Consider the following 24,258-nt stretch of genomic DNA (forward strand, 5'->3'; position numbering starts at 1 on the left):
TAATAAAAAAATATTCAAAAACATGCATTCTATTTGCAATAAGACACTAAAGTAAAACTGCAAAGAATGTGTCAAAGAAATTAACATTATGTCCTGAATACAGTGTTATATTTGGGGCAAACACAACACATCACTGAGCACCACTCTTCATATTTTCAAGCATGGTGGTGGCTGCATCATGTAATGAGTATGCTTGTCATTGGCAAGGACTAGGGAGATTGAAGAATCCAGGTGTGTAAAGCTCTTCAAGAATTACCCAGAAAAGCTCACAGTGTAATCACTGCCAAAGGTGATTGTAACATGTATTGACTTAGGGGTGCGAATAATTATGTAAATGAGATATCTGTATTTGATTTTCAATACATTTTTTAAAAAAAATAATCCCAAAACATGTTTTCATTTTGTTATTATGGGGTATTGTGTGTAGATGGATGAGAAGATTATTTTTTTTAATCCATTTTGAATTCAGGCTGTAACACAACAAACTGTGGAATACATCAAGGGCTATGAATAATTTCTGCAGGCACTGTAGCTGAAAGCGACTAAAACTATGTGTCCTTTAGTACATATACAGTAAATTACAATATACAATAATAATATTTATTGGCACTTTATGTTATGGTACAGAAATTACCAGGGATTCTCTAATATATATATATATATGGTAAAATTATAATTACATAGTAGTAACCTTTGAATTAGTTATTTGTTGTGATTAGATGAATCAGGCACCACTAGGGACTATTTGTCAGTCCATCTGTAATTTGCATGTCTTGTATTCATGGAGTATGTAAAATTAACTATGCAAAACTAGCTAGTCTAAATCCCAGCATATTCAAATATTCTGAGGAACAAGATTTCTAAGGTCCGCTCTCTAAAAGTATTTTCGACATAATCATGTTGAATGTATTGTTTGTAGCTTATAGATTCTTATACTATTGTGCGCACACACATCTAAACATCTGAGTAGAGGGTTTGTCCATTGTGGTCCTCCCAGGTGACACACACCCTAGGTCTGTAGGCCATCCTAGTGACATCCAGCTCAGGTTTACACTGGAACCATGTTTGAAGCAGTTGATCCATCTGTTCCTGCTTGGTGATCCCATGGAGTCTCTCCTCCTCTTCATCCACCATGTCTTCTTCCCCCCTGTACCTGACTTCGGGTGAGAGAGGCAGTCTGAGTACTGCGTCTTCCCGCATGCCCTCGAAGAACTGCACAACGCACTTGCGGGCAAAATCGCGGCAGTGAAGCACGCAGGTCTCATCGAAGAGCTTCTGCTCGATGTCCAGGTAGTTGCTCCAGTAGCGCGTCTGGAGGTTGGTGGCGTGGTCGTCGAAACAGGGCTTGATGAGACGGCCCAGCGCACCCAAGAGAATGAAGAAGAGGAGGATAGACCAGCCAATCGCCTGTCAGGAAATACAGTACAAACAAAGCATTGGCATTCTCGAATGGAGAGTGGAGGACATCAGTCATCAGGGTGATAGTTTCTGACACACCCCGGTTAAGGAATGGGATTTGACTGTACAAATAATGAACAAAAGCCAGCCTACCTAAGTAGGGCAACAACATTTTAAAAAATCCCTTTGAATACTAAACCCATCAACTCAAATACGCAAAGTAAAGACATGAGTTTCAGAGGTATTTAAAAACGGGAGTGCACTCACTTGGGAGTAGCAGCGCACGTAGCGTGAAACAGCTTTACGAAATGTGCTGTTCCTGAAGATCATATCCTCCTTGCAGGGCACCTTGGCCATGAGCTTGATCAGGTCAAGGCCAGTATTGTTGGGCATGCCTGTGAAAGTATAGAGTACAACTAAAGTTTGTGTTTGAGTCCAAGTTCAAATGTTATAGTAGACAAGACTACACTATTTTGACTCTGGGTGAGGGTTTGGGTGAAAATCAGTTAGTTACAGGGCTATGAGTTAAGGTTATGATTGACAGGTGTTTCGGGCTATAGCTACCTGAGAAAGGCTTGGGGTCTACACTCATGCTGAAAGCACAGATGAAGATCTTCCCATCCAGCAGAGTGACCAGAATCCACACCATGGGTGCCAGTAGGGCCCTCTGCATCATGGCAGAGAACATGTACCTGCAGAGGGTTAGGAATAACATCACAATTAATTACAGGAAGCAGTAGTCGTTTTTTGGAAGAAAAGCTGTGATGGTAGTGGTCGTAAACACAGGAGCATGAGGTGGTTTTGACAGCAGCACTTGACAACTCACTTGACAATGGCAGGATTTTTGCTTCTCTTCCCAATGGGTCTCAACCATTCTTCCATCATGACCCCTGTGTGTCGATTGACCAAGATTCCCAGGAAGAAGAATATTAAAGGCGGGACAAACATCACCCCCAGTGCGTAGAGTTTGTTGTATTGTGGAATACAGGGGCAGTTGAAGTCAAAGCTGGTGTAGAGCTTCACACTGATCAGGGCCAGTACAATACAGATTCCATTTGATATGGACTCGGAATTGGACTGAAAATACTGCAGAACTAACTTCAGACGGTCCATGGTTTAGTGAGACCGAAAACTTACGACACACACGTGATAATGATCCGGTAAAGTGGTCAGACGAGGTTAACACACTGTACCAAAGTAACCGCAAACACCTTCGTTTTAAGAACAAGATTTTCCCTACCACGAAATAGTCCTCACTGAAGAATCAACTTCATTCCATTGTTGAATAAAAAAGTCAATACCGTACTAGTATTTTTGTTAGGTTGAGTGAAGAATCAGAGCAGAGGTTGAAAAACACACCAGCCAGGTTAGTGTCATCTGACCACACCCCAGTAGTACGTGTGCAGGTCGGACGGAGCACACTGACAGAGGCTTTAGGAGAGGACGGAGGAGGGTGTGTTCACTAGCTCCTACTGTGCAGGTGCAACAGAGTTCAACACTGTATAACAATCACTGATCTTTGAATGACAGGTGTTTAATGACTTTGCTGTACTCTTATAAGAGCCAGAGCCTTTTCTACCTATTATTTTTTTACTCTGAATAACCCCAATGTGAACTGTTCACGTCAACTTTGTGTCTCACATTGCTTCCCAAACACGACACATTGTTTTATTAAATACATGTGAAAACATGGATACTCCTTTCAAAGACAAAAAGGTGCATTCACCAGTGCTGCTTACAGACTATGTAGCTCTAAGAAACAGAACTCACATGATCAGAACGACACATTCAAGTGTTGGTTTATTTTTTGAAAATGATAGGCATACAAAACAATTAAAAGGACATGGTCTCAGCATGCATAAAGTGCTTGGAGTTTTGCTCCAACATACAGTGTCAACGAACCCGTTGCGTGAACAAGATATAGGAGTTCAGCATTTACTTTAGCATGCATTGTGAAAAGTAATTGATTCCAATTCAAGTGGGGCTTATGATTACTTTAAGTGATTTAATCGTCGCACCTAAAATTGGTAAATGTCCTACCAGCATCCTAATCCACAGCAAAAACAGCATAATGGCAGCTATGAGATTCGTCTAAGATTTCAAAATACAGTGGACAAAACATGCTCTTTCCATGACAGACTGACCAGGTGAAAGCAAAGATCACTTATTGATGAAACTTGTTAAATCCACTCCAATCAATTTAGATGAAGGCAGTATTTTTAAACATTGAGACATGGATTGTATGCGTGTGCCATTCAGAGGGTGAATGGGGAAAACAAGAACAGGGTATGGTAGGTGCCAGGTGCACTGGTTTGAGGGTCAAGAATTGCAACGCTGCTGGGTTTCACACAACAAAAATGTGTAAGTAAAATGGTCCACCACCCAAATCGACAACTGTGGGAAGCATTGGCGTCAACATGGGCCAGCATCCGTGTGGAACGCTTGACACCTTGTAGAGTCCATGCCCTGACGAATTGAAGCTGTTCCGAGCACAACTCAATATTAGGAAGGTGTTCCTAAAGTTTTGGACATTCCGTGTATAGGAACACTAGCTTCTGGAAGAAAGGATTCAGTCTCCACTATAACCAACAGCATTTGACAAACTCCACAACAAAAAGTAACATTTACCATAGGCAGTAAAGACATAACTTTAGTATAAACAGTAGTTTCAGGAGAATGGGTTGAGTAATTCCTCTAGTTTCTGTTGGTACAGTACTACAACGAACATCAGAACAGTGGACCCTTACGATCCAGCTCTAGCTTAAGGTTACGCCATTATGAGCATCACATCTGCGCCTTTCAAATTTAGGTCAAGCTGATCTCCGATGATTCTTTGGCTTCGATCACCTTGAAAACTCCAACCTTCTGTTTGGAGCTCCTCTTGGCCTTGTCTGGAAAGAGACAAACTGGTTACATTACACACAATACAACAGAGGCCAAACAAAAGCAAGGTTTCATCAGGTGACCATGTTACGGGGAGAGGCACTGGTGCTCTGCAGTGGTAAAGCATCCTGACAAAGGCCGAGGACTTCAGTATATTGTGACGCAGGTATGATCAACACCATTCATGATAACAGTAGTTGTGAATTGAATAGAACCCACAGCTTAACTCACCCAGAAGGTCACTGCGGTCCAGCAGAGCCTCCAGGTCCTTGTCACTAATGACCTCCCCCTTGGTGCTTTTCACTTCCCTGAAAAAGACAAGAAACAATCAATCATTAGATAACCATAGACATCTGACCAACCTAATATAAAACATTTCTGAGTCTCAATGAAAATACATTATGAAAATTGATCAAGGGGGTTGGGAAATAACACAAAAAAACGAGTACTTCTCGTAATCTCTGGTGTTGAGAAGATCCATCAACTCAGACACGTCGACGCAGCTCTTGGTCTGTTTGAGTTCAGCCTTTCCTCCTTTGAATTTTTCTAATAAAAAAAAAAATAAAACGGTACAGTCAGTCTGAATTTAGAGAATTAAATTGTCACATTAATTCCAAGAATTCTATTAAATATTATCCCCAACAATTCCCTCAAGCTGATCATGTCACTGTTCAGACAGCCTAGCTATACAGGAAATCTAGTTTTGATAGTGCATTAGTAACATTGTCTCAAAGTCTAAACCGTTGGGGGTACGGTTTTTACTGGGCTAATATATTGAATGGTTAAGATGGTCATACCATGGATAATTTAGTCATTTGATTTTGAGTTTTAGGTACACTTTATTTGATAAAATATTGAATTTGGCCTTTACTACTATAGCCCATAGAAGCACACTGCACACTCAAATGTATCATAAGGAATACGGTTTTAAAGTGTCTGTCCTATATCTAGGAGAAGGAAGCTCAGGATTTTTTTATTTATTTAAACAGATTTACAAAATTTTATCAAATTTAAAACCTAATTTTTGTTGGCAAAAAACAACCTACATATACTTCCATTCATATGTGTGGATTACCTTGAAAACAAGTCCTGTGACACTTGTGGGGGATTGTACAACAAAACAGAGAACACCATCGTGTTTGTGAGAGTCATCTTACCAGAGTGGACAGTTTGTAGGGCAAACCATTCAGACGTTTGGGAAAAATACTGATTTTCAGGATGTCTCACGGTCTGGCAAACGCAGGCCATGCAATAAAACTGTTCTCTATCTAAAACGTACGGATTTTGATGGGGATGTTTTGTATTATGTCACTTAAATAGACACGGGTGAATTCAAGAATTGAATTGGAATTTCAAATGAACACACCAGACAGGAGTTCAAAGACCACTTCAAATATCTCAATTACTTTCAAAGTAAGTATTCGGATATATTTTATTTGAGAAGACAAGTAGTTGAATATTTAAATGTATTTGGAAATACACTTGGCAAGGTTGTTTTTTGTCCTGGATCAAAAAGGGGCTTAGGTGGTTGGCGTGACAGGGAGCATGGTCGGCCATCTTGGCGGTATAGAGACATGTAAGTACATTCCCTGTAATTCTATACATTTCTCCATGGAGCCAAGATACAATTTATGACCCCACCCTCGGAGAGTGGGGCCATGGCCAGGAATCAGCCATTATTGACACGACCGTGGAGCAATTACAGATAAGTGCCTTGCTTTCACCTTGTCTGCTGGGGATTTGAACTACTGACTCAACGATCTAACCGATAAGCTACATGCCACCCCATGTTTCAAACTATTAGGAATGCATTTAAAATATACTGGAAAAAAATATTTGAAACGCAAAAACTTCATTGATTTTACATAAGAGGAAATCAGTTTAAATAAATAAATTAGGCCCTAATCTATGGACTTCAAATGACTGGGAATACAGATCTATAAATTAGAAAATCCTCACAATGGGCCTCAGGATCTCGTCACAGTATTTTTGTACGTTCAAATTGCCATCGATAAAATACAAATTGGGTTTGTTGTCCGTAGCTTATGCCTGCCCATACCCCCACCATGGGGAACTCTGTTCAATGTCGACATCAGCAAATTGGACATACTTAGCAGCTCTTCCATGCACCTTCTATTCAGGTGGGTTTCACATTTACCTCAATGTAACAACAGTTTCGATGTGTCCTGGATGTGAGAGGAGTGGTACTCTACTCACTCTTGTGAATGACCATCTTCTCCAGCTTCCTCTTGGCTGACGCTCTCTCCAGGATCTTCTGGTCAATGGTATTGGCAGTGACCAGTCGGTACACCACCACGGGTTTTGTCTGTCCGATACGGTGGCATCTGTCCTGGGCCTGCAGGTCAGCCTGAGGGTTCTGACAGAAGAAGAGTCCATTAATAATCGTGTGGCACTAGAAAAATCAGTACCAGACATGTAGCAGTAAGCAACAGTTAAGCTCAACCTGAGGGAATGAGTTCTACACCTACCCAATCACTGTCAAATATGATGACCGTGTCAGCAGCAGTCAGGTTGATGCCGAGGCCACCTGCTCTGGTGCTCAGTAGGAAGAGAAACACCTCTGGGTCAGAAGAGAACTTTGTCATCTGCAACAACAAAAATATGATGGAAGGATAAGCTCACAGCACAAGCAATAGTGAGGGAGAAAGACTGCTACATGATTATAAGTAGAGCTGCATGATCTGGGCAAATGCAAATTGAGCAAACACTGCGATTTATTTGCAATATTATTCTAACTCGATGGTTTGAATATAGTGGGCAACTCGAATAGTGTTGTTTAGCATGACGAGTGAAAAAGCCAGGTAGGAGCGTGGATCAGAAAACCGGTCATCTAGTGCGACCATTTTTGCCTCATGCAGTGCGACGACGTCTCCTTAGCAAAGAGTTGATTGGGTTTTGATTGTGGCCTGTGGAATGTTATCCCTCTCCTCTTCAATGAATGTGCGAAGTTGCTGGATATTGGCGGGAACTGGAACACACTGTCGTACACGTCGATCCAGAGGATCCCAAACAGGCTGAATGGGTGACATGTCTGGTGAGTATGCAGGCAATGGAAGAACTGGGATATTTACAGCTTCCAGGAATTGTATACAGATCCTGCCGACATGGGGCCGTGCATTATCATGCTGAAACTTGAGGTGATGGCGGCGGATGAATGGCACGACAATGGGCCTCAGGATCTCATCACAATCAAATTGCCATCGATAACATGCAATTGTGTTCGTAGCCTACAGTGGGGCAAAAAAATATTTAGTCAGCCGCCAATTGCGCAAGTTCTCCCACTTAAGATGAGGCCTGTAATTTATCATAGGTACACTTCATCTATGACAGACATAAGAAAAAAAATCCAGAAAATCATATTGTAGGATTTTTAATGAATTTATTTGCAAATTATGGTGGAAAATAAGTATTTGGTCAATAACAAAACGTTTATCAATACTTTGTTAGATACCCTTGGTTGGCAATGACAGAGGTCAAACGTTTTCTGTACGTCTTCGAGGTTCACACTGTTGCTGGTATTTTGGCCCATTCCTCCATGCAGATCTCCTCTAGAGCAGTGATGTTTTGCGGCTGTTGCTGGGCAACACAGACTTTCAACTCCCTCCAAAGATTTTCTACGGGGTTGAGATCTGGAGACTGGCTAGGCCACTCCAGGACCTTGAAATGCTTCTTACGAAGCCACTCCTTCGTTGCCCGGGCGGTGTGTTTGGGATCATTGTCATGCTGAAAGACCCAGCCAAGTTTCATCTTCAATGCCCTTGCTGATGGGAGGTTTTCACTCAAAATCTCACGATACATGGCCCATTCATTCTTTCCTTTACACGGATCAGTCGTCCTGGTCCCTTTGCAGAAAAACAGCCCCAAAGCATGATGTTTCCACCCCCATGCTTCACAGTAGGTATGGTGTTCTTTGGATGCAACTCAGCATCCTTTGTCCTCCAAACACAACGAGTTTAGTTTTTAACCAAAAGGTTCTATTTTGGTTTCATCTGACATTCTCCCAATCTTCTTCTGGACCATCCAAATGCTCTCTAGCAAGCTTCAGACGGGCCTGGACATGTACTGGCTTAAGCAGGAGGACACGTCTGGCACCGCAGGATTTGAGACCCTGGCGGCGTAGTGTGTTACTGATGGTAGGCTTTGTTACTTTGGTCCCAGCTCTCTGCAGGTCATTCACTAGGTCCCCCCGTGTGGTTCTGGGATTTTTGCTCACAGTTCTTGTGATCATTTTGACCCCACAGGTAGAGATCTTGCGTGGAGCCCCAGATGGAGGGAGATTATCAGTGGTTTGTATGTCTTCCATTTCCTAATAAATGCTCCCACAGTTCGTTTCTTCAAACCAAGCTGCTTACCTATTGCAGATTCAGTCTTCCCAGCCTGGTGCAGATCTACAATTTTGTTTCTGGTGTCCTTTGACAGCTCTTTGGTCTTGGCCATAGTGGAGTTTGGCGTGTGACTGTTTGAGGTTGTGGACAGGTGTCTTTTATAACGATAACAAGTTCAAAACAGGTGCCATTAATACAGGTAACAAGTGGAGGACAGAGGAGCCTCTTAAAGAAGTAGTTACAGGTCTGTGAGAGCCAGAAATCTTGCTTGTTTGTAGGTGACCAAATACTTATTTTCCACCATCATTTGCAAATAAATTCATTAAAAAAAATCCTACAATGTCATTTTCTGGATTTTTTTCTTCTCATTTTGTCTGTCATAGTTTAAGTGTACCTATGATGAAAATGACAGGCCTCTCATCTTTTTAAGTGGGAGAACTTGCACAATTGGTGGCTGACTAAATACTTTTTTGCCCCACTGTATGTCTGCCCATACCATAACCCCACCACTACCATTGGGCACTCTTCACAACATTAACATCAGCAAATCGCTCACCCACACAACATTACAGTTGAAATCGGGATTCATCTGTGAAAAGCACACGTCAGCATGCCAGTGGCCATCGAAGGTGAGCATTGTCTACTGAAGATGTTACAAACACGAACTGCACTTGGGTCAAAACCCTGGTGAGGCCGACGAGCACGCAGATGAGCTTCCCCGGGATGGTTTCTGACATTTTGTGAATAAATGATGTGGTTGTGCAAGGCCACAGTTTCATCAGTTGTCCGGGTGGCTGGTCTCAGACCATCGAGCAGGTGAAAATGCCGGATGAGGTGGTCCTGGGATGTCGAGGTTACACATTGGCTGTGGTTGAGGCCGGATGGACCTACTGCGAAATTCTTTAAAACGACGCTTGAAGGGGCTTATACTGTTCAGAGAACTGAACAGTATATTCTCTGGCAACAACTCTGGTAGACATTCCTGCAGTCAGCATGTCAATTGCACACTCCCTCAACTTCAGACATCTGTGGCATTGTTGTGACACAGCTGCACATTTTAGAGGGGCCTTTTATTGTCCCCAGCACAAGGTGCACCTGTGTAATGATCATACTGTTAAATTGGCTTCTTGATATGCCACACCTGTCAGGTGGATGGATTATCTTGGCAAAGGTGAAATGCTCACTAACAGGGTCGTAAAAAAAATGTACACAATTGAGAAATAATTTGGACAATTTCTGGGATCTTTTATTTCAGCTCATGAATTCAACCCTTCACATGTTGCGTTTATATTTTTTGATCAGTCTAGATATGACATCAATCATAAGGTAAAGAAAAATATAACATTCATACTTCACCTATTCCTCTGACATACCGTTGCACAAACAATATGCTGATCTAGTCCTACAGCACCATAAGCCTGACGACTCATTACATTCTCCCGCTGCTCTGTCTTTCGCTACATACTTTGGCCATCATTGAAGTAGTTTGTGGTGACGAGGGGCATTGTACAAAAAATGAAGACATCAGCGATTGGGTCACCTCTAACCAATCAGAGTATCAAAGCCAATAACGAATTTTCAACCGCCGCTTTACCGACGTGTGTTCAGGCTCAACCCATCGGTTTCTGGACCTGAGTCTGGTTAGAGGTCGACCGATTATGATTTTTCAACGCCGATACAGATTACTGGAAGACCAAAAAAGGCGATTAAAATTTGTTTTAAAATGGTATTTGTAATAATGACAATTACAACAATACTGAATTAACACTTATTTTAACTTAATATAATACATAAATAAAATCAATGTATCCTCAAGTAGATAATGAAACGTTCAATTTGGTTTAAATAATGCAAAAACAAAGTGTTGGAGAAGAACGTAAAAGTGCAATATGTGCTATGTAAGAAAGCTAACGTTTAAGTTCCTTGCTCAGAACATGAGAACACATGAAAGCTGGTGGTTCCTTTTACATGACTCTTCAATATTCCCAGGTAAGAAGTTTTAGGTTGTAGTTATTATAGGACTATTTCCCTCTATACCATTTGTATTTCATTAATCTTTGACTATTGGATGTTCTTATAGGCACTTTAGTATTGCCAGTGTAACAGTATAGCTTCCGTCTCTCTCCTCGCTCCTCCTTGGGCTCACACCAGCAACACAACGACAACAGCCACCACATCAAAGCAGCATTACCCATGCAGAGCAAGGGAAACAACCACCACAAGCCTCAGAGCGAGTGAAGTTTGAAACTATCAGCGCGCGCCAACTAGCCAGCCATTTCACTTTGGTCACACCAGCCTCATCTCGGGAGTTGATAGGCTTCAAGTCATAAACAGCGCAATGCTTGATGCACAACGAAGAGCTGCTGGCAAAATGCACAAAAGTGCTGTTTGAATTCATGTTTACACACCTGCTTCTGCCTACCACCGCTCAGTCAGATACTTAAGATACTTGTATGCTCAGTCAAATTATATGCAACACAGGACACGCTAGATAATATCTAGTACTATCACCAATGTGTCGTCAACTAGTGAATACGATTGATTGTTTTTTATAAGATAAGTTTAATGCTAGATAGCAACTTACCTTGGCTTACTGCATTTGAGTAACAGGCAGGCTTCTTGTGGAGTGCAACGAGAAGCAAGTCATTATTGCATTGGACTAGTTAACTGTAAGGTTGCAAGATTGGATCCCCCGAGCTGACAAGGTGAAAATCTGTCGTTCTGCCCCTGAACGAGGCAGTTAACCCACCGTTCCTAGGCCGTCATTAAAAATAAGAATGTGTTCTTAACTGACTTGCCTAGTTAAAGATTAAATAAAGTTATTTTAATTTTAATAAATAAATAAAAATAGCAAATCTGCGCCCCAAAATACCGATTTCCGATTGTTATGAAAACTTGAAATCGGCCCTTCCGATAAATTGGTCGACCTCTAGTCTGGGTAGCCAGGTAAACCACACCAGTGGTATCAGACTGTACTAGCTAGCTACGTTTGCGCTGGCTCAGTGCCTTTAGCTAAGTAGTGATTAGCTGCTAACACAGATTATTTTGGCCCCAACCTGCTTCGACTAACTAGCTGTTTGCAGTGAGTAATAGCAGATTTATACACAAAGTAATAGCAGAATTATAAAAAGAATGTGGATTTATATTAAGATGCAAAGTGGAAAGCAGCATCTTTGTCATTAAGATTTTGTTTTTCGTTGACCATGAGCGAACTTGGAAGGAACATCAAGTGGGTAAGGCGAGCAACTGCGCTCCTTGAGTGACGGGCCGGGGCTTGGTGTGCGCGTGCAGCGGGAGAGACGGCTCAAGTAGCAAACTATAAAATCGGACGTTAAACACCATGGAGAGGAGCTTCAAAATATTGCAGACATTTACAATTTAAAAATTGCACATGTCAATATCAAAATTATATTAATCACGCAGTCCTAATTATAAGCGCTTTATGACTGCTTTAAGGAGGATAATTCCATTGTGGGGAGTAGACCATGCCACTACTCACGTTCTCTTCTCTGTCGGGATAGGCCATGCTCCCATCCAGTCGGCTGTATTGGTAACCCCGCAGGTAGCAGTAGTCCATTAGGATATCCAAGATGGACGTCATCTGGCTGAAAATCAGCACCTGTCAACAAGGTACACAACAGGTCAGAAGTGGTCACAAACATCTTACAATAAATACATATTCATGGTCAAGTAAAATCAATCACTTGACCGAGGACATTAAGTATAACAACTGAATTTGGACAGTTACCTTGTGTCCCCTCTTCTTCAGCTCTGGCAGCATTCTGTCTAGAATGAGGAATTTCCCTGAGGTCTGGACCAGTTGCTCATCAATCTGCAATGGAAAGAGAGTCAAAGGATGAAACAAGATCATGCATTTACACAAGATACACCAACTGGCAGTCTAACTCCCTATACACTGACAAAGCCTCTACTTAGCAGTGCTGAGAGAAGTCATGAATGCACCCACAACATTCAATGGCCATGTCATTTCTACATAATTTGGTCACAGCCATTTCAATCCCGCAGGGCTTTTACCTTGAACTCCTGAGTGGCTGGGTCCAGTGGGTACTCTATGAGATAGGGGTGGTTACAGCACCTCTTCAGCAGCATGAGGATGTTCTGCAGTTTCAGGTTGATTTGGGAGTCCAGGGGCATCTGCACGTCCACAACCGGGGCGGGGCTGAAGAGGACCGGGACAGGTAACGAGTTAATGAGTTACCCAGTAGAGGTCTCACGTGCAACTAGCAACTGCAAGGCTTTAGTTCATTTATTTTTAAAAAAGGGAGCACACATTAAAATGTTTAACATTCACGGGAAAAAATGAATTGGTACAATCATGTAGTTTGTCTTCATGGACACGTGTATCCGATGTATCAAGTTGTATAACAGAAAAGATAGACTTGATAAACTATCATTGGTATGACCAGTGCACCCCCTAGTGAGTAAAGGCACATGCATAAAAATAGAATCATCCCATTTCTATGGGCACCGCACAGTTTGAGTCACACAGAACACTACCATAGTAGAAGATATTCTGACCTCTGCTCAGCCTCCTTCTGAACCCTCTCCAAGTATTTCTCCAGGTCGTAGGGCGTGTCACCATCAGTCTCTTTGTAGTCCACAGGCCTCCTGGTCCTGCGCTTAGGCCTGCCGTCGGTCGTCAGCACCACTGGAGCCTCCACCTGACACGTCAAAGTCTATTAGAAAGCTCCTTAAAACAAAGTCTGGCCTCTGAAAAGTTGGCAATACATACATTTGCCATTCTATATAACAGCGTAGCAGTGAATTGAGGGCCTTACCTTCACCTGGCCCAGCACTTTGGCGATGGTCTTGTTCACCACAGCAGTGTAAAAAGACTCCTGTTTGACAGTGAGTGGGGCGTACACAACAATCTCCTTTTTGGGCGGCACCTCCAACGTCACGTCAGACTTCAGTCTTCTCAGCAGGAATGGCGTCAGAATCTGGAGATGAAAAGAGAAGGTTTATATAGACTACCTACAGGTTTAACCATTTTATCTTTCCCAGTGTATTGCAGAGCTAGTCGGTCAGAGGGCTTACCTGGTGGAGCATGTGCAGGATGTTCTGCTCTCGTTCGTTAGCCACAACATTCTTTGCATCCGAACCAATGGTGTCGATGTCAAACCACGACTCAAAGCTGTAGAGATAGGTGAAGCGCAATTACACCTTTTTTTTAACAAGACAAAATAAACATTCCATATAGTCCCATTCCAACAGTAGAAAAAGACAAGACCCCTACCTCTTGAGGTCATCAAACACCTCAGGCAGAAGGAAGTTGAGCAGTGACCACAGCTCAGCTAGATTGTTCTGCAGTGGTGTGCCCGTCAGGAGCAGCTTATTGTCTGTGGGCAGCATCTTCAATTCCCTCACCAGTCGGCAGTTCAGGTTCTTGATCCTGTGGCCCTCATCCACAATCAGGTACTTCCAGTGGAAGTGCTGGGGAGGAAAAGCAAGGGGGTTATCAGTGAGAGGCTGAATGGGTTAACCTGTTACTCCTACCCCCTACTTTTTCAAACATTCTGTTAGAAATCGCGCAACATTTCAGCGCCCTGCTGCTCATGCCAGGATTATAGTATATGCATATGATTAGTATGTGTGGATAGAAAACTCAGACGTTTCTAAAACTGGTTAAATCACGGCTGTGACTATAACAGAACGTGCGTTTCATCGAAAAGCGCAGGAAAATCTGATCACTGAAAATGGAAATATATATCCATCCACCACTTCAACCCATTGATAAAGGCGAACCACAATAAATGGGGCTGAGGTTGCAATACCTACAGCTTCCACACGATGTCAACAGTCTTGTCATTTGCCTAGGCTTTGTTTCTTGGTCAAACGAAGAAGAGACAAGCCATTTGTTCAAGTCTCCGACCGGATATTTTGGTTGAGGTTTACCCGGACATTATTTCCAGACGGACAGCTAAAGAATATACATCGCCTCGTGATCAATTTGGTCGCTTATTAACGTGTACTAATACCTAAAGTTGCATTACAAAAGTATTTCGAAGTGTTTTGTGAAAGTTTATCGTCAACTTTTTTAATTTTAAAAAATGACGTTACGTTATAAGACGCTATTTTTTTCCGTTTATCACAGTCTTCATAGATCGATATCTAGGCTATATATGGACCGATTTAATCGAAAAAAAGACCCAATTGTGATTATGGGACATCTAGGAGTGCCAACAAAGAAGATGGTCAAAGGTAATGAATGTTTTATATTATATTTGTGGTTTGTGTAGCAACGACTATGCTAATTATTTTGTTTACGTCCCCTGCGGGTCTTTTGGGGTGTTACATGCTATCAGATAATAGCTTCTCATGCTTTCGCCGAAAAGCATTTTAAAAATCTGACTTGTTGCCTGGATTCACAACGAGTGTAGCTTTAATTCAATACCCTGCATGTGTATTTTAATGAACGTTTGAGTTTTAACTAGTACTATTAGCATTTAGCGTAGCGCATTTGCATTTCCTGATGTCTAGATGGGACGCCTGCATGTCAGGTAGGAGCAAGAGGTTAAATAGGTGGCACAACTTGTAGTACGCATGCATAACTCAACTTTTACGCAAATTTACCTTTGATATCAATACATTATTTGCACGAAAAGGAAAGTTATGCTCATGCCTTTCAAAAGATAAGTTCCAACCAACATCTACATCAGAATACCAAGTACAGAAAAACAACATGTAACTTCTACAGCCTACATAGAATGATAGGAGTAGGCGAGTTGGGCCTACCTGCAGAAACTTCCTGTCTATCATGGCAATCTCAAAGGAGGTGACCACCACAGGCAACATGTTGTGAGGTCCCTGGGGCTTACGAATCTGCTTTAACAACGCCATCCTATCCTTAGCAGGTCCATGGTACAGCTGCACTGACACCTTACAACACAAGATGAACAAAGACAATTTAACAGTGAATTCAGTAATTGGCATTGGTGATACAATTTTCACGTCATGTGTATCAATAGCACAACTTCTGTAATACCTGGAATGCTTATTTTTAGCAAGGAGTGTTTTTTTTTGTACCTCTGGAGTGAAGCGCTTGAACTCATTGATCCAGTTGGGCAGAGTGGACAGGGGGGCCACTACCAGGAAGGGACCCATCACTTTTCTCTCCAACATCATGGCCACGTGGGCGATGCACTGGATGGTCTTCCCCAGACCCATCTCATCTGCCAGGATCCCATTGATACCATTCTCCCACAACATCTGGAGAAAACAAAATACAAACACACCAAGGATATGAAATACTGCATCTGTGATCAAACAAAGAAAATGTGCATAACCAACAGTCCACACTCACCCTGAGCCACTCCACACCCTCTATTTGGTAAGACCTCATGACTCCCCCAGTGAAGAGCAAGGGCTGCTGGGCGGGCACAGCCTGCCCGTTCACCTTCCTATCTGGGTCCAGTAGATGCTTGGCATTGTCTCTCACAGTCTCTGACAGACGGCCCTTGATGTCAGCATTGGAGTCACTCATCTTTTCGATGTCCTCTGCTTCTAGCTTCTTCATCCCAGGGACCTCCTGTTATTCATGTACAGACATATATTATTGACATTTGGAGGTACGGTACATCTAAAACACCCTCCCAAGTTCTTGACTCTAAGAGTAAATCAGTCCAAAAATGTCCCTTGCAGTGAATAAACAAAAGTCCTTTACCTCTTCCTCCACTTTACATTTCTTGGCCTTGGACATAATTTCCTGAAACAAAAACATGGCCAAAAAATAACATGTTAAAAAATGTCAAACAGAGTGAAATAGTCCTTGATTTATATGTTGAGAGACACAGTTTACCTCTTTAGACATGACATCAGCAATTTTATAATCTTCCTCCCTCTTCCTTTTATTATTTTCAACTGAAAAAACAAAAAGAAACTTAAGTCGGAAATTGACACTAGACTGTTTCCACATCAACTATAGAGGGGAACTCAATTGTCATGGATGCAAAGTAACGGAACACAAGTGCTACATACCTCTCCCAGCCTTTCTACCAATGTTCTGTGACAGAAAAGTTCATATGGTTAGTGATTAAGGACCTGCAGGCAGTAATTGTAACTGAAACAAACAAAAAATGACAACATAAAACTCACTCACCTTCTCTGCCTTCTTTTCCAGTTTCTCTTTCTTCAGCATTTCCTGGGTTTACAGGGAAAACACAGTTAGACATGGCTTTTCAAAGACTCCTCACACTCGTTGGGTAGATTTGACCATTGCCTTTTTGCGTTTCCATGCATTTTCTGACCATCAAACATAAGTGAGAAAGCAATTAGGGATAGCTAGAGCAGAGTTCTACATGACCGCAGAGGGGGACTGGGAAGATCAGGGCTAAGGAGCCACGGTACATTACTGTGGTCATTTGGTAGTTGTACAATATGCTGTGCAAGGGCTACTTCTAATGTTCATATCCTTTGCACTGGTATTCGAATTACCTCCTGCTGCTGCTGTTCCATCTTCGTAAGGAGGAATTTGGAATATATGTTACTTTTCTCCAGCAAGTGTTGCAGTCTCTTGAAGCGAATGTCATGAGTTTCCTTCCTCTGAGCTTCTCGAGCCTAGTAAAAAAAACAACACATGCCAATGTTGGGCATTAACATCCACACTTGCCAAACAAGACCAATACAGTTTTCAAATATGTTCAAACATTTTTTTTGAACAAAGAAACCTTTTTCATAATCTCCTCTTCTTTTTTCTCTCCTTTCTCCACCAACTGCATCTCCTCCTCCTCCATCTCTTTTGTGATGACAACTTCAGACACCGCATTTTCAGCTTTCACACTTGCAGCTGCTGAGAACAAGTGGTGATATAGTTATGATATGGTTCATTTACATGAAGGGGAGAATTCTCAATTAGCTAGCAACTTCTAATTATAGATAGTACATGCCATTTAGCCACCTCTGGCCAATTAATGCGTTAACTAACTTTACTTACAATTTCCAGGCAAAATCTCCTCCATAGCCGTACCCAGCGGTTCTTCAGATTCGTTAGGCTTCGGACAATGAGGAGACACGCTTCGGGTTTCTTCCTTTACACTGCGTTGAGAGTGAATATTCAATGAATAAGAGTGTGATAAATAGCCTTGCCTGTGTTAACTGTATGGCAAGTTAACAGTTCAGCTAGCAAGACTTGAAGCTATGAAACACCACACTAATGTTAATAACATTACGCTCGGGCAATTGCTTCGTCCCGCGACTAACCATTGCAGGCAATTGCTTCGTCCCGCGACTAACCATTGCAGGCGGCTCATTTTGGAAGCCAAGCATCCTTGATCAACCAAATCTAAAATATTCAGTTTCACCAAGATAACGTTTCCAAACAAGAGGCATATCCAATAGCTCTAGGAACTATACTTAACTTCTTTGGGGTAGGGGGCAGTATTGGGAATTTTGGATGAAAAGCGAGCCCAAATTAAGCTGCCTGCTACTCAGCCATAAAAGCTAGAATATGCATATAATTAGTACATTTGGATAGAAAACACTGAAGTTTAAAACTGTTTGAATGATGTCTGAGTGTAACAGAACTCCTGGCAGGCAAAAACCTGAGAAGAAATCCAACCAGGAAGTGGGAAATCTGAGGTTTGTAGTTTTTGAACTGAGCCCCTAGTGGGATATTAGTCATTATGCACTTCCCACGGCTTCCACTAGATGTCAACAGTCTTCAGAAACTTGTTTGATGCTTCTACTTTAAAAGGAGGGGCTCATAAGAGCTCTTTGAGCACGTGGTTTGGCAGAGTGCCACAAGCTCAGTCTCGCGCACTCACCTAAAAAAGGTAGCTACGCGCCACTTCATTTCTGAAGACAAAGGAATTGTCCGGTTGGAACATTATTGAAGATTGATTCTATACATCATTTGACGTGTTTCTACTAACTGTAACGGAGCTTTTGACTTTGTCTGAAAATAGTGAACGCTCTTTATGAATGTGGATTACTGGACTGAACGCACTAACAAAAGGAGCTATATTGACATAAATGATGGACATCATCGAACAAAAAACATTTGTTGAACTTGGATTCCTGGGAGTGCATTCTGATGAAGATCAAAGGTAAGTGACTATTTATAATGTTATTCTGACTAATGCTGGCTCCACAACATGGAGGATGTATGTATGGGCTCAGAGCTCTACTCAGATTATAGCATGGTGTGCTTTTTCGGTAAAGATATTTTTTTAATCTGACACAGCGGTTGCATTAAGGAGAAGTGGATCTAAAATTCCATGCATAACATTTGTATCTTTTATCAATGTTTGAGTATTTCTGTAAAATTGATGTGGCTCTCTGCAAAATTACAGGATGTATTGGAACTACCGAACGTAACGCGCCAATGTAAACTCAGATTTTTGGATATAAATATGAACTTTACAGAACAAAACATACATGTATTGTGTAACATGAAGTCCTATGAGTGTCATCCAATGAAGATCAAAAGTTAGTGATCATTTCTCTATATTTCTGCTTTTTGTAACTCCTCTCTTTGGTTGGAAAATGGCTGAATGCTTTGTGACTAGATGCTGACCTAACATAACAACATATGTTGTTCTTTCGCCGAAAAGCGTTTTTTTTTGAAAATCGGACACTGTGGTTGGATTAACGAGAAGTTTATCTATAAAATGGTGTAAAATACTTCTGTTTGAGGAATTTTAATTAGGCGTCTTGCAGTTTCTCTGGCTGTGGAGCGGTGGGACGCTCACGTCCCGAACGGTCCCAGAGGTTAACGTTACAATTTGACGTCTTGAATGTGTCCTTCGCTATGAAATAAGTGTTTAAAAAAATAAACACGTTATCCAGGGTCTCCCATTTTCCATATGTAGAAAATCGACGGTCACGTATGTAACCACGGTTATGTAAGTTATATGGATCACTCCAATATACTCCGCGGCGGAGTGATACATCCGAGGTGAGAATTTACAGATTGATCAATATAGCTCACATAACCGTGGTTACATATGTAACCTTTGTTAGGTTTCACTATATTGGATCACTCCAATATACTGGTATACCCGTACCAGATTAGTCAGTGCTAGATAGAGGTACCTGGCCAGCCAGCGGCAAAGTCCCAGCGCGGGACCGAGAGACAGGGGCCGTCAATGTGGAAGGGGGGTCCCGGCACAATCCCCGGAAAGGGAGGCGACGCCCTTGGCCTGTCCATCCACCTCGCATGGCAGGCAGATATAGCAGCCAAATACCATCTCAGTGTAGAGGCTGTCAAACACTCATCCAAGCGAGACTGCAGGTATTGGAGAACATGCAGACCCCAAGTCATGCGGGGTGCAGTATGGTGTTCATTACACCCTCCTGTAGTCCTAACATGGACCATTGGTGCCGTTCAGTGGCCAAGCCCACAGACTGAGGTGGTGCGGCCTCGGATGCCACAGAGTTCCCCCGACCTGAGACAGCAGGTCCGGTCTCAGGGGAAGTTGCCATGGTGTACCAAACAGGGACAGGAGAAGTCTTAACCAGGGATGTCTGGGACAGTATGGGGCCACCGGAAGCAGACGATGCTCTGCCATCCCGGTCCTGTCCAGCACAGCCTGGATCAGGGGAAAAGGGGGAAATGCGTAAGCTCCAGCCTGGCCAATCGTGAGCCAAAGCATCCAACCCCAAAGGCCCTGGTGGCTGTGACATGGAGTACCACAGGGGGCAGTGTGCATTGTCCAGGGAGGCAAACTGGTCCACCTGCAACCTCCCGAACTTGTTCCACAGGCAATGCACCACCTGGGGATTTCAGGCTCCAGTCAAGGTGACGGGCCGTCCAAGAGCATATCCGCTGCCACATTTAGTATGCCAGGTACGTGTGCTGCGCGTAGAGACGCTAGACATCCCTGAGCACAGAGAAGGAGCTCCTGTGCCATAATATGGAGGCGGTGGGACCTCAAGTCCACGCTGATGGTTGATGTAAGCCACCACTGTGGTGTTGTCCATTCTGACCAGGACAGGTCTTACCTTTAGGTATGGAAGGAAAGACCGCAGGGCCAGCGGTACAGGTGGGACCTGTAGTGTATTGATGTGCGTGCCGCTCCAAAGGGGTAGCCAACAGCCGCTGGCCGACCTGCCCTTGGTCACCCCCCCTCCCCCCAGCCAATCTGGGAGGAGTCTGTGCTGACCAACTCCCGGCGGCACATCCTCAGCTTCTCCACCCCATCTGACAGAAAGGAGTGACAGCGCCACCTCAACAATGCCACCTTAACAATGCCCTGAGGCACTGCATCACGGCACTTTGGGTGTAGCTGGTGGGAGTTGAACCGCCGTTGAAAAGGCCGGAGATGGAGCAGGCCCAGGGGAATAAACAACGAGGCCACCATCAGCAAGCCCAACAGGCGTTGGCAAGTTAGGGAGGATACCACCCGCCCCTGACGAAAGTAGTTGAGGCAAGAAAAGATGGCCAAAACCAGGGGGGGGGGAGACCCGTGTGAAGGCTGTTGCTTCACCTCACACTGTGCCCCTCTCTGCTAGCGTCCCTTAGCACGAGGCTATGGGGCAGGAGAGGGACCCCACCGTTGTTCGGGGTGCAGGTATGTGGCGACAGTCCGTCTGCCTTGGACCCAGGGCCTGAAGAGGTAGCATGAACTGTCTCAGGGCCTACAGGTCCCCACAAACCTTATCGGTCTGCTCTATAATGTCATCAACCCGTGGGCAAATGTGCTCTGGAGAGCAGCTGGCAGACATGATTGGGCCAGCCAGAAACGGCGCCAGGAGGTAACATCCTTCTGGAGCAGAGAAAGCAGACGAGACACCTCCATCACTTCCCGGAGGAGCTCCTAAGTACCCTCCTGCAGCCAGGAAAACAGAGTCTGCAGGTAGGCCTGCAACAGCATGGTCGTGTTGGTAAGGTGGCCAAGAGAGCAGAGGGACCCATATGTGGCTCTCAAGTCCACATCAAAGACTCTTTGGGGGAGGGGGCTCTAAAGTTAATGTCTCAACAGTGGCAGCCCACCATTCTGCAGGAGAAAGAAAAATAAATCCCTGTTGAGGAATTAGCTGAGAACCCGTGTAAGGTAATTAGCAGATAAACTAAAGCAATTCACAACACATACACAACTGCCGACTGGCTTGTTTTGTAAGGTAAATACCGTTTGTGGCAGCGAGAGCCACCAATATATTAATGGATGCACACCGAGTTGTAATGAACGCTAACGAAACACAAGCACGACAAACCACGGGTGAAAGATAGAGATCAACCCCACGCTGTAATTGCAGCACGCAAACAGCCAGTGAGTAACTTCCACACAAGTTATTACAATTATCAGTGACTTACCAAGCATGCTTCAGAAAGTTTGTACCTCAAACCATAGGAAAAATGAAAGGGAACGTGTGTCGCTCAGTAGACAATGGACCTGATCGGACAGCTCAGAGCTTCTGCTCTTTTCTGTCCATAAGAAACAATTGTGATTGGTGGAAGAGGCAGGGCAGGCCAGGAGCAAGGAAGGAGGGTGTGGTCAGGTAAGGCATCCCGAGGCTAGATGCCCTAAGGTCTTTTTCAGAACAGGCGTAGATTAGTTTCACCCTTTTCTTTTCCAAACATAAAAATAAATAAGAGAGAATAAAGAGAAAAATAATTGAAATTATAGCTCACAACTGTGCAGGGGGAGAGGGGTGGGGGCACTAAGAGCATTCACATATATCTACACATTTTCATACACACACAATTGATTGTATTTTTCCTTCTTTCCTCTTCTAGATAATTTTCAGCATTATGGACATGGGTGTATCTGTGGTCCATTTGGCCTGTCCCACGACTTCCTTCAATGATGGGTTGTGAGTGGCTCTGTTGATGAACTTCTGGCCAATGATTGACTGTATTGTTGATTGATGTCAGTCCAGATATGCTGTTAACGAAGTGATTGCTTAAGTATCTTGGTAGTCTGTAAGCCATTTTTATTGCCATGTTTTGGACTAGCTGTAGCCGATTCATCTGCTGCGGTGAAGCTGTTATCCAGGCTGGTAGGGCGTATTCAAAGAGGGATCGGATGCGTGTGTCACCGCCATGGGGTCTATATTTTTTATAAGGGCGGACCCCAGCCGTATACAGTAATTCGAAATCCTCACCTCCGACCCCCGAAAGAGTCTTTCCCTCCACCGCGGAGTGATCCAATACAGTGAAACAATCGTTTTTACCCTTACACTACTATGTGGTAGAATGGACTACAATTGCAGCCCACACGCGGAAAATAGGAGAAACTGCTGTATACAAACGTGTTTTATAACACTTATTTGATAGCGAAGGACACATTCAAAAGTATTCACATAGAAGTATTCTTCTAGAGAAACTCAAATACATATTGGCTGCAAACTTTATTTTGGTGAAACCGAATAGTTTAGATTTGGTTGATCAAAGGACGCCAGCCTACAGAAGCTTTTGCAACGAGCCATCGACATTTGTTACCACTTAACCTTATCTAGCTGCTTGGAACAACAATTAAAGTCTTGAAACAAACAGAAGGACTTACCAACTCATATTGAAAAACTGCCAAACTAGATATGTAGTCAAATGTTTACTACTATTTTCCTGGGATATTTGTTTGAAGAACCCGTTATTAAAGCAAGTTACACAACATAAAGCATGCAGTAGTCTGTGTGTGATTGTATAATGAAGAAGGCGGAGCTTCAACATTTCCCGCCAAAGTGGATGCAACCAATGTAAAAGACAGGGGTGTCTGTTATTTTGCTAAACCAAGTCTCTATATTTTTGGTTTGCAGAGCATCGAAAGAGAGAAGACTTGCTAGTATGATCATTACGAAAATCATATACACATTTTACTCACTACTTAACGGTTTAGAATTGCGATATGAAATCGCTTGATGAAACATGTACCCCTTCTTAGGATATCTAGATCCATTGCCTTAATATTTCCCGCAAAACTCTTGTGTTCATTCATTCGTCCACACAGTGGGAGATTCGTTTTGCATGGCCTGGCCAGGCCCGGTGTACATGTTAGGGGGGGGGTTATGGTTAGGGGTAGGCTTAGCTACAATGCTACAGTTGTTAAATTAGATAAAGAATGATAGCAGCAAACTCAACTGCATCCTTCAATGTGGCAGAAGGCTTGTTCATAACAAGACCCTTTGATATTGCCAACCACTTTAATAACTTTTTTGTTGACAAGATTAGAAAACTTAGCCATGACATGCAGCCGTCTTCATCGACCTGGCCAAGGCTTTCGACTCTGTCAATCACCATATTCTCATCGACAGACTCAGTAGCCTCGGTTTTCTAATGACTGCCTTACCTGGTTCACCAACTACTTTGCAGAGTTCAGTGTGTCAAATCGGAGGGCATGTTGTCCGGTCCTCTGGCAGTCTCTATGGGGGTTCCACAGGGTTCAATTCTCGGGCCGACTCTTTTCTCTGTATATATCAATGATGTTGCTCTTGCTGCGGGCAATTCCCTGATCCACCTCTACGCAGACGACACCATTCTGTGTACTTCTGGCCCTTCCTTGGACTCTGTGCTATCTAACCTCCAAACGAGCTTCATTGCCATACAACACTCCTTCTGTGGCCTCCAACTGCTCTTAAATGCTAGTAAAACCAAATGCATGCTTTTCAACCGTTCGCTGCCTGCACTCGCACGCCCGACTAGCATCACCACCCTGGATGGTTCCGACTTAGAATA

At 43.2% G+C, this 24,258-nt stretch overlaps 2 protein-coding genes across 5 annotated transcripts; both read right to left on the reverse strand.

Annotated features, from left to right (window-relative positions):
* Positions 1–586: 586 nt before the first annotated feature.
* On the reverse strand, positions 587–2,790 carry calhm3 (calcium homeostasis modulator 3). The gene is made up of 4 exons (XM_035742045.1): positions 2,225–2,790; positions 1,963–2,090; positions 1,666–1,793; positions 587–1,407 (listed from the first exon to the last, which is right to left on the reverse strand). Exons 1-4 carry the CDS (start codon positions 2,509–2,511, stop codon positions 955–957), a joined length of 996 nt encoding a protein of 331 aa, XP_035597938.1. The 5' UTR covers positions 2,512–2,790; the 3' UTR covers positions 587–954.
* Positions 2,791–3,171: 381 nt separating this feature from the next.
* Positions 3,172–23,241, reverse strand: LOC118400800 (lymphoid-specific helicase-like). 4 transcript variants are annotated; one of them, XM_035797805.2, is made up of 23 exons: positions 23,093–23,241; positions 17,581–17,681; positions 17,315–17,433; positions 17,082–17,204; positions 16,747–16,788; positions 16,626–16,650; positions 16,447–16,508; positions 16,312–16,353; positions 15,952–16,176; positions 15,675–15,857; positions 15,384–15,527; positions 13,885–14,081; positions 13,686–13,782; positions 13,427–13,588; positions 13,167–13,309; positions 12,663–12,807; positions 12,376–12,459; positions 12,127–12,246; positions 6,771–6,887; positions 6,499–6,658; positions 4,731–4,827; positions 4,513–4,589; positions 3,172–4,289 (listed from the first exon to the last, which is right to left on the reverse strand). In XM_035797805.2, exons 1-23 carry the CDS (start codon positions 23,098–23,100, stop codon positions 4,204–4,206), a joined length of 2,559 nt encoding a protein of 852 aa, XP_035653698.1. In that variant the 5' UTR covers positions 23,101–23,241; the 3' UTR covers positions 3,172–4,203. The 4 variants fall into 4 exon arrangements, with proteins under 4 accessions (XP_035653698.1, XP_035653692.1, XP_035653708.1 ...); XM_035797799.2 differs by having other exon boundaries at positions 17,315–17,436; XM_035797815.2 differs by lacking the exon at positions 23,093–23,241 and adding an exon at positions 21,901–21,993.
* Positions 23,242–24,258: the final 1,017 nt, after the last annotated feature.

The sequence above is a fragment of the Oncorhynchus keta genome, chromosome 2 (assembly GCF_023373465.1).
Source record: "Oncorhynchus keta strain PuntledgeMale-10-30-2019 chromosome 2, Oket_V2, whole genome shotgun sequence".
Lineage (NCBI taxonomy): Eukaryota > Metazoa > Chordata > Actinopteri > Salmoniformes > Salmonidae > Oncorhynchus > Oncorhynchus keta.